This window comes from Python bivittatus, unplaced genomic scaffold, assembly GCF_059951505.1.
Source record: "Python bivittatus isolate LINGU-HERP-01145 unplaced genomic scaffold, Pbiv_v1 ctg000330_np1212, whole genome shotgun sequence".
Classification (NCBI taxonomy): Eukaryota; Metazoa; Chordata; class Lepidosauria; order Squamata; family Pythonidae; genus Python; species Python bivittatus.
The window spans coordinates 52,886,130-52,894,680 of NW_028277058.1; the positions used below are offsets into that span (position 1 = coordinate 52,886,130).

The 8,551-nt window shown below is 43.8% G+C and overlaps 1 protein-coding gene across 1 annotated transcript; it reads right to left on the reverse strand.

Moving 5' to 3' along the window:
• Positions 1 to 313: 313 nt before the first annotated feature.
• RERGL (RERG like) lies at positions 314 to 7,988 on the reverse strand. Its single transcript, XM_007434584.3, has 5 exons — positions 7,759 to 7,988; positions 5,009 to 5,065; positions 4,617 to 4,690; positions 3,241 to 3,389; positions 314 to 1,957 (listed from the first exon to the last, which is right to left on the reverse strand). Exons 1-5 carry the CDS (start codon positions 7,808 to 7,810, stop codon positions 1,675 to 1,677), a joined length of 615 nt encoding a protein of 204 aa, XP_007434646.2. The 5' UTR covers positions 7,811 to 7,988; the 3' UTR covers positions 314 to 1,674.
• Between the last annotated feature and the right edge of the window lie 563 nt (positions 7,989 to 8,551).

An 8,551-nucleotide genomic window follows, 5' to 3' on the forward strand; every position in this document is an offset into this window, starting at 1 on the left:
GTTAAAGAGCTTTAGAATATCTTTGGGTGATGGGTTTAACCTTAGCTACAAATGGCAGCAAAGTGCCAGTTAGGAGACAAAGAAGAGAAATCAGCAAGAACCCAGAACGTTGTACCACCTCTATGACAATGTCCCCAAAATGTTTTTTCCCCCCTCTGTCTCCCAGCTTTCAGAAAAGAAATTCTCCAGTTGAGTAAGGAGTACTAAAACAATGCAGAACATTTGAGTACAAAGACATATCCAAGTCCTTGGCAAAAGCACAGCACATTCCGAGTACAGCATTAACAGAACGATAAGAAGGAATTCACCAAACTGAAATCAAAATGCGGTCCAATTTATTTTTCTCTACACAAGTGGAACTCTCAGTAACATTGGTTATTTCCAACACAGAGGGCTGAGAACTGTCTTAATAGCAGCAGTGATGAAAACTCATATAACTCCCTCGCTATGCTCTGCTGACTGATTTCACTGTAGAAACAGCCTGCGTAGAGAGAAAATGAACAGAAAATATACTTTGCCGGTTCGTGCTGAAGCTGCACCCCACTTTCTCAAACAGCCTCAATTGGAATGCTGTTTAATATCGGTCACCTCAAAGGGCAGCACTGCATATTTTGGAGAATGAGAGAGAGCCCAAATTTCCAAATGCATTTTACATCCTACTGTGGGAATGCAGAAAGCTTCTCTTTATATGTTACCCGCAAGCAGGAAAAACAGCAAGAGGTGGAGATCAGATTTTTTTCACAAGTTTGCTAAATAACATGCTACATTCTGTGTCCCCCCCCCGCCCCCCCCCAAAAGTCATCAGCCTCTCAGTGGTTTTACAACATTTAGTGTAAGGCCAGCCTTAGCAAGAAGCCCGTCTCTGCACTTAAGTTGTGCAAAAGGCACTAAAATATATTGGAAGGAAACACTGATTACGTGGGATTGGGTTAGGGCTCTGCCACATGGTTGATTACAGCCAAAAGCTGGGAAAGGAATTAGGTGATATGACTTTAAGCCGAGTTTAATCTTTCCCCCAAGACTCTTACAAGCTGTCTAATGAAAGGAACTACAGCCAGGAAAGCTCATACTTAAATTGATATGAGAGTTTAACATCAGATCTGGAAAAGATGCTAACAGTTCAAGATTTTCTTCCTTTCCTCCTGCTTTGTCACGGCCTTTTTGTGGTGCTTGGGGTAATCCTTTTCCAATTGTAAATTTTGGCCAGCCAGCCTGCCTGCCTTCCTCTCACACAAACCAAAAGCTTTGTTGTTGCTGAAATCAAGAATACCATAATCTAGGCCACTGTTTCTCAACCTTGGCAATTTTAAGATGTGTGGACATATTTTTCCTGGGCTTATTCATATTGCCTGCCCTGATCCAATTAAGATTATTGGTGATTAACTTACATCCCACTCCTTAATAACCATAGACGGAACGTCAGTGTGGTCTAAAGTCAACCTATTTCAATGAAAAACTATATTCCCATGAGAGTTACCAAGACTACATTTTAGGTATGATTTTTGCAATGCCGGCAGGAATAAGTTGACCATTTCCATGACTTCCTTGTGAGGCAGGGTAAGATCTTCATGTGGACTAGATCCTTTGTGCACATGTGTGTGTATATGTGTGTCTGTGTGTGTGTGTGAGAGAGAGAGAGTCTTTTCTCCCTGCCTGTTTTTGGTGGGCTTCCCACTAAACAGATTTTCTCCTCTTCCCAAACATGTTGTTGATCAGTTTGGCCATAGATTTTGAACCGCTGGGCCGTCTCTTCTCCTTTCCCCTGGAATGAGCAGTGAGGCTCTTCAGTGCTTTGGTGAACATAGCTCCCACCTCCTGGCACTGTTCCGCAGCTGACAGTTCACAAAACTGGCATCGGTTATCCAGGGCCAACTTCTGTCCTTCATCCCAACCAACTTCTCGTATGTGGCACAAATCTTGCTTGTTCCCAACCAAGACAACAGTGCACTCTGGTGCTCTGAAAAAAAAATTGAGAAAGGGAAAGCTTATAAACAAAGAACCTTCTTAGGCTTAGGTTATTTTTACATCAGTTACTTCTGTTCAGTGTTTTTAAAATGTTAGATCACCATCGTTATGTACTGGTATGAGAGGTATATTTTTATTTAAAACATGTATATGGCCACCCAACTTATACAATTCAACCCTGGGCAGTTAGCATCAAATTGGTCAATGTATTAAAAGATACAAACTCAAATCTCACAGAATTAAAGGCCATCACACTCTAACCAAGGAACCATAACAACCTCACGCGTGCTGGGTTCAGCTCACATCCTGGGGGAAGAGCCAGGTCTTCACAGCCTTCTAGAAGGCCACAGAGATCTTCCAAATCTCAGAAGGGAGGCTGTTCCATAGGGCAGACACCACTACAGAGAAGGCACACCTCCTAGACCCTCCCAGATGACACTGCTTGATAGAGGGGACACACGCACATATGTACATGCGTGCACATGCCCAGTAGAGTTCATCTATGTAACACATGCATCCCCTTTTTAAAAAATGTGTTCATTTGTATCATATTCTACATGTAATGCCTAAGTTAAAACCAACAAAGAGTAAGGTGTCTTCTTTATATGACAAGCCTATATTTTAACACAACTGAATTATGATTTTAAAGGAAGTAGTTGAGGAACTGTTTGGGTGAAATTCTAAGATGTTTCTGTTAGGATCCTGATTGCTCCTTAGTGTTTGTCTCTGCTTTTTTAAGCAAGGAGAGTGAAATATGCTGTTGGCCATTTCCTCTGGACAGTAAGCAGACAACAAAACTTTTCAAGTTTGACTATGGTTGATGACAGATTCACATTTATGAAGGCAAAAATTGTGAAAAATAATCAGTCATTGGAGAGTTCTTCGCTTTTATTGGACAGGGATCTTCCTTCGCACTAGCAATTTCTTTCCCACACTGCAATTAAAAGCGGAGATTGAATTTCAGCTGGCTGTCAGTTGTAAATGTCACCCAGTTCAATAAAACTTCCTCTGAGGTAGCTTTGTCCTGCGCTGCAGATACGTTGACCCTAATAAACTGGTTTTTAAACTATGTGCAATTCCTATTTGGTAGGCCTGTGTGTAAGGCTTGAGCTGGCTGAGTCAAACTAGGTAGATGCATTGCAATCAACTGGACTGATTGCTCCTGTTTTCAGTGGGTCTTCACTTAGCGGGGATCAAGCCTAGATCTAGCCCCATTTCCCTTATGATCCACATAGACCTTTCAGTTTCCCTAATCAGAGCCACTGGCTAACTTGCCTTTTGCAAGCTCCTGTGTGGCACTCACGGATCCTGTACAGCAAGGCTTTTGCGAACGCAAATGAAGTTCTGTCACTGATGTCGTAGACAACAACAAATCCATCAGCCCATTGGAGTTCATCTGGGAGCAAGAGTTTCCCTTGTTGGGGCTGGAAGGCAAATGGACAAGCAGTTTATATGGTACTTTTGGTTGGAAAGACATGGTTTCAGCCGTATTGTAACAAAACTGATTATCAGTCATCATGTTGGCATCAACTCTTAGCAACCACGTAGACCAGGGTTCCTCAACCTTGGCAACTTTAAGATGCGTGGACTTCAACTCCCAGGATTCCCTAGCCAGCAAGGCTGGCTGGGGAATCCTGGGAGTTGAAGTCCACCCATCTTAAAGTTGCCAAGGTTGAGGAACCCTGACATAGACAGATTTTCTCCTACAGGATCTGTCCCCAACCCCACCGTCTGAGTCTTCCAACAGTGCATCTATTTCCGCTGTAATTATGAGAAGGGCTGGTACTTAATTTTTTTCAGATGAGAAGTTTTATCTCACGCTTCTTATAAAGAAGTTAACATCCATGGGTCTATTTGTTTCATGGTTCTATTTGTTTTATTCCCACCATGACCTTGTGAGATAGATTACACTGAAAGATGTTGAGTAGCCCAAAGATATTTAGAAAACCAACTAAGGGAAGACCCCATACCAAATTTAATCAATTTCTCCAACTGGGGTTGTCTGAAGCAAATCAACTTTGGTAGAAGCACAAACCAATTTGTGCATGAACTGAGTTATACAACCTGCATCCATTTAAAAAACTACAGAGTTTGTGTGAATTCTCTGCCTTGCTATATCAGACCATCATTCCACATTTCTAAGGCACTTAGAAACACAGCTGTTCCTCAGGACCAGGCCTAATTCTTTTTTAACAGCATAAAAAAAAAAAATTCAGTGTCACAGGTTGTCGGGTAGATGTACCCCCGTTCCAACAATCTGTGGCAGCGAATTCCTTCTGCTAACCATGGGTTGCAAAATGAAGCAGTTAATCCAATTCTCAACCACTTCATTTTCATTCTGGGAGAGTTATGAAAGCATGTTGAAATGGTGGGTTTCATCTTAACAGGAGCTCATTTCAGGCTTTAGGTGGGATCCCCACATACACTTTCATTCCAGAGTTGTCTGAAGTCTTTAAGGCAGTGTTTCACAACCTTGGCAGCTTGAAGACATGTGGACTTCAACTCCCAGAATTCCCCAGCCAGCCTTCCTTGGTTGGTTGGCTTGGTTGAAGTCCACACGTCTTCAAGCTGCCAAGGTTGTGAAACACTGCTTTAAGGAATGTTTTGCTTCAAAAGTAGAGTATGCCATTGACAGTAGGTTGTCAACTTACTTGGGAACACGGATCATATATTTCCAAGTTAATTTGCTTTCCATCCAGACACAAATGTTTTGTATAAATGCATTCTATGAGAAAAAAGAACAAACAAACAAACTGGGTAGAATAGCTGTATTTATACCCCAAAAACAATACAACAAAGATTAATTAAGTCCTTGCCACTTTTTCCCTGGCTCAGTCTGATATTTAGCCAGAAATGATGCTAATCTTCAGGCCTAAAGAAAGCCACAGAACATCTTTGTATTTTTCCTGAAAGCACAGAGCTCAGGACATTTATATGTTCTAGTTCCCCATTTTATAAAATGACCCCCTGCACCACCACCAATACCTGGATAACCTGAGTCTAAATAAGATGCAAGGAAGATTTAAAGTTGGTGGAAACTTACCAGAATCGGAGGCATATTCTCCAATGAAACGCTTCGTCAGAAAGCGCACCGTAAGGGCTGAAAAGACATAGCAAAAGGCCCGTGTGAGCAAGGCTGAACATCAGACCGGCTACACCCAGTCTTTTCTACTTTGCCTCAGGTCTGAACACTGTATATTTGTTCTAGTTTCCCAGTTTCATTGGCCAACCATGCAAGGCTCATTTGGGTCCCAAGATGTCAACCGGAAATAAACTGTTGGTGCCAGAGATGGTGAAACAGTCACAAATGGTAAGGGGTATTTATGTGAATGCGATCATTCCTACCTCATATAAGAATCTCTAAATAGATGACCACATAGGGGCACTGCCTGGCTTCACACATTGCGCTTGGCTATGGTTTGGCTATCATTTATTAAAGTATATTAAGGCTGCCCAAACTGGACTGCAATAATATGTATAATCCCTAGATGGCAGCAAAGAGACACAGAAAAGGTTGACCCTGAAACTAGACCAAGCAACAATCAAAGCCAGTGTTTCTCAACCTTGGGGACTTGAAGATGGGTAGACTTCAACTCCCAGAACGCTGGCTGGGGAATTCTGGGAGTTGAAGTCCACCCATCTTCAAGTCTCCAAGGTTGAGAAACACTGATCAAAGTGAACCACTCTCTCTAGTTTTGGAGACATGTTTTTCCAAAGAAAATGTCTCTGGAATGCAGCCTTTTTTCCTCTCAGGGATATCCAGCTAATAGCCTATATATTATATTATATTTATTTTTTTATATTTTTCAGGGTACAAGCCTATATATATTTCACCCAGGAAAAAGTCCTATTCCACTTAGTGTAGGAGGACCATGCCTGTGCTGCAAAAATCAAGATTCCTACTAGATGGCAGGAGAGAAATATAGAAAACTCTCAGAGCTGTGATGTACTCTGTGATCTATTATATACATAATAGTTACTTGTTTCTGCCAGAGGTCCTATGAGTAACTTAAGGCGGTTTGTTTGAGTAAACGTGCACAAGATCTCATGGGTTTCACGGATGCGAGCTATTTGTCGTAGCTACAAATGTTGTTGCACACCAATTAAAAATAAAAGGGCTAGTCTGTGGCCAAAGAAATTTCTACATGGCATAGAAAAGGATGAACAAGCCAAGTGTACTTGCAATGGATTTTATCCTGGCTAATTGTTCTTTTGTTGGATAGGCCGACATTAAGGCCTGTTAAATTACTCAGCTGACTCAACTCTTCCCTTCTACCTTGTGAGGGGCAAATGCAAAGCCGCTCCCCTTTCCAGTTCACACCAACTAGAATGTGAAAATGTTTCAAATTCCAAACAGAAAGGGCAGCCGCTCCATGTTCAGACGGCACTGTTAACCATGGGAGAGCCACTGAGAGTGGTTCAGAGTTATATGGATAAAAGAGGTCTCTGCACATCCGTATTAAGCAGCCTGCGTGGTCTACCAAGTTGCACGAAGATGGCCACAGAAGCCCCACGGCTAACACTGTTTTGCACAGAAACAGCTGGAAAGGAAGAAGAATGGAGAAGCAGCGAAAGACAGCTGAGTTGAACCTCTATTTTTTGAGATTATCTATCGCTTGCTGATCGTCCAGGATGGAAGAACACCCAGGCCGTCTTTTACCCACGCACTGATCAAATTTCAGATGTGGTTGTTGTATCCTGTATCTTCAGGTTATGCCTTGGGCTCCTACAAACTAGACTAGAATTGCATCACACTCTCAAAATAGAACATTATTAGTAAAATCTAAAATTAGAAAGAAGGCAGTTACAGGAGCTGTGTTTTGCTCTAAGCCATAGTTTATTTTAACCACTGTTTATCAAACAAACAATTGCGGTTCAGTTCACATGTATTATGACAAACCATGTTGCAGAAAACACACTGGCTTGTTCATGTATCTTGCTAAACCCAAATCAAAGAGTCATCATTCTGGCTTAGCATGATGGTAAATCCAGATGGACTCCATTCAATTCTAAAAATAATCCTGGATTTTAATCATATTTTGTCAAACAAGCCATAATGATCTCACTTATAGCACAGTCATAATGTATAGCTCTGTACCTTATCATAACCCACATATAAACCACAGCCTGGTTAGCATTTGGGGCACTTTTTTTAAAAAAAAATGAAATGTGGAATCCTGTTCTAAATTAATAAACTACCCAATTTGCAACTTGAAAAAGTTACTTTTCAAAAAATGGCATAAGCTTATTATCAAACTACCTTTTGCCCTACCCACTGAATGTATTTCAAAGGCTGGAAAATTAATTTGCTGGTCAGCATGCAGCTGATTTGAGCGGTCTCACAAAAGTGCTCAGCTGGTTAGTACTTGGATGGGAGACCACTAGGAAACCCTAGGGCAGAAGCCTAGACTGGGGAGCGAAAAAAAACCACCCCAGAATTAGGCAATAGCAAAACATTTCAATAAGGTTGCCAAGAAAAGCCTCCATGCAGGATTTGTGCCACTCTATCTGGGCTACGACGACAAGAATGTTCAGACAGCCACGGGATGTCAGCGAGGGTCTTCCTCCGCCATCTAGCGGTCACCCGGATTTTTGTAGGAGTGGAGCGAAGCTCAACTCACAGCGGACTCTTTTACCCGTTCCTCATGTTCAGAAGTGCCTACGCTGTACTCAGCCAGCGGGTGGGATCCAGAGCGCGCGCGGGCACGTGTGCACAGGTCCCTTCTCCTGCAGCGAGCAAACCCGCCCGCGCGCCCCAAGCGCAACGCCGAAGCGCCCTGCGTAGCGCCTTACCGGATTTGCCCGTCCCTTCGCTGCCCAGCATCGCTACCCGCACTCCATTCATCCCCGGCGCCACTTCGAGCGCCCAAGCGAGCCCAAGTCTCAACTTCTCCGCAGGGTGGGTGGCTGGACGGGCGGGACCGGGGCGCGGCGACGGTCCAGCAGCGGGGAGCCTGTTTGAGTTCGTCCGCCGCTCCGCCTCCGCCCCTCCGATCCTCGGAAAGCAATTCGGCTTGGCCGCTGCCCCGTCCCGCCTCTATATAACCTCCCGGGCGGCGGACGTCGAGGGGAGCGTTCCCTGGCAACGGGGTTCAAGGACCCGCCCTCCGCCGGCGCCCGCCTCTTTCCCAGACTAAGGAGGCAGGGAACCGGTCGTGTGAACTGGTCATCCCCCCCCCGATTTTGATGCTGGGGTTTTGAGTTAGTGAGAAGGGGCAGTCTTAAGAAGCGAAATTGGCTCGTATTTTGCGAAGTTTCTTTCTTTGGACACGTGCCTCTAACAGCCTTTCCGTCCTTCCCACGGGGCTGGATTCGCACGAGACTTTTGTACAGATCAGTTAAAGAACCCTGCCGCTGCATTTCGACAGGGGACTAAGGTTGATTAATGCGAACAGTGATTAGATGGGGTGGGTGGTAAAACCCAAACTTTACCCTTATCTTGCGATTCAGCCTGCCGTGCGCACCCAGGAAATGGGTTAAAATAGTAACCAAGTTAAGTGTGCTGTGCAAGTGTAGCTGATAAAGCTTTGCTAACCCTCCCTTAACCACGTTTCCTAGCAGGGAACTACCCACACTGGCTTGTCAG

What these genes read in the sequence shown, in the direction of transcription:
- RERGL (XM_007434584.3), bottom strand. Translation starts at nt 7,810, where the DNA reads ATGAATGGAGTGCGGGTAGCGATGCTGGGCAGCGAAGGGACGGGCAAA. An exon ending in AGAATATGCCTCCGATTCTG is followed by an intron (nt 4,691 to 5,008) that starts GTAAGTTTCCAC and finishes TTTTTCTCATAG; the next exon opens with AATGCATTTATACAAAACAT. An exon ending in CACACAGGAGCTTGCAAAAG is followed by an intron (nt 1,958 to 3,240) that starts GCAAGTTAGCCA and finishes TTTTTTTTTCAG; the next exon opens with AGCACCAGAGTGCACTGTTG.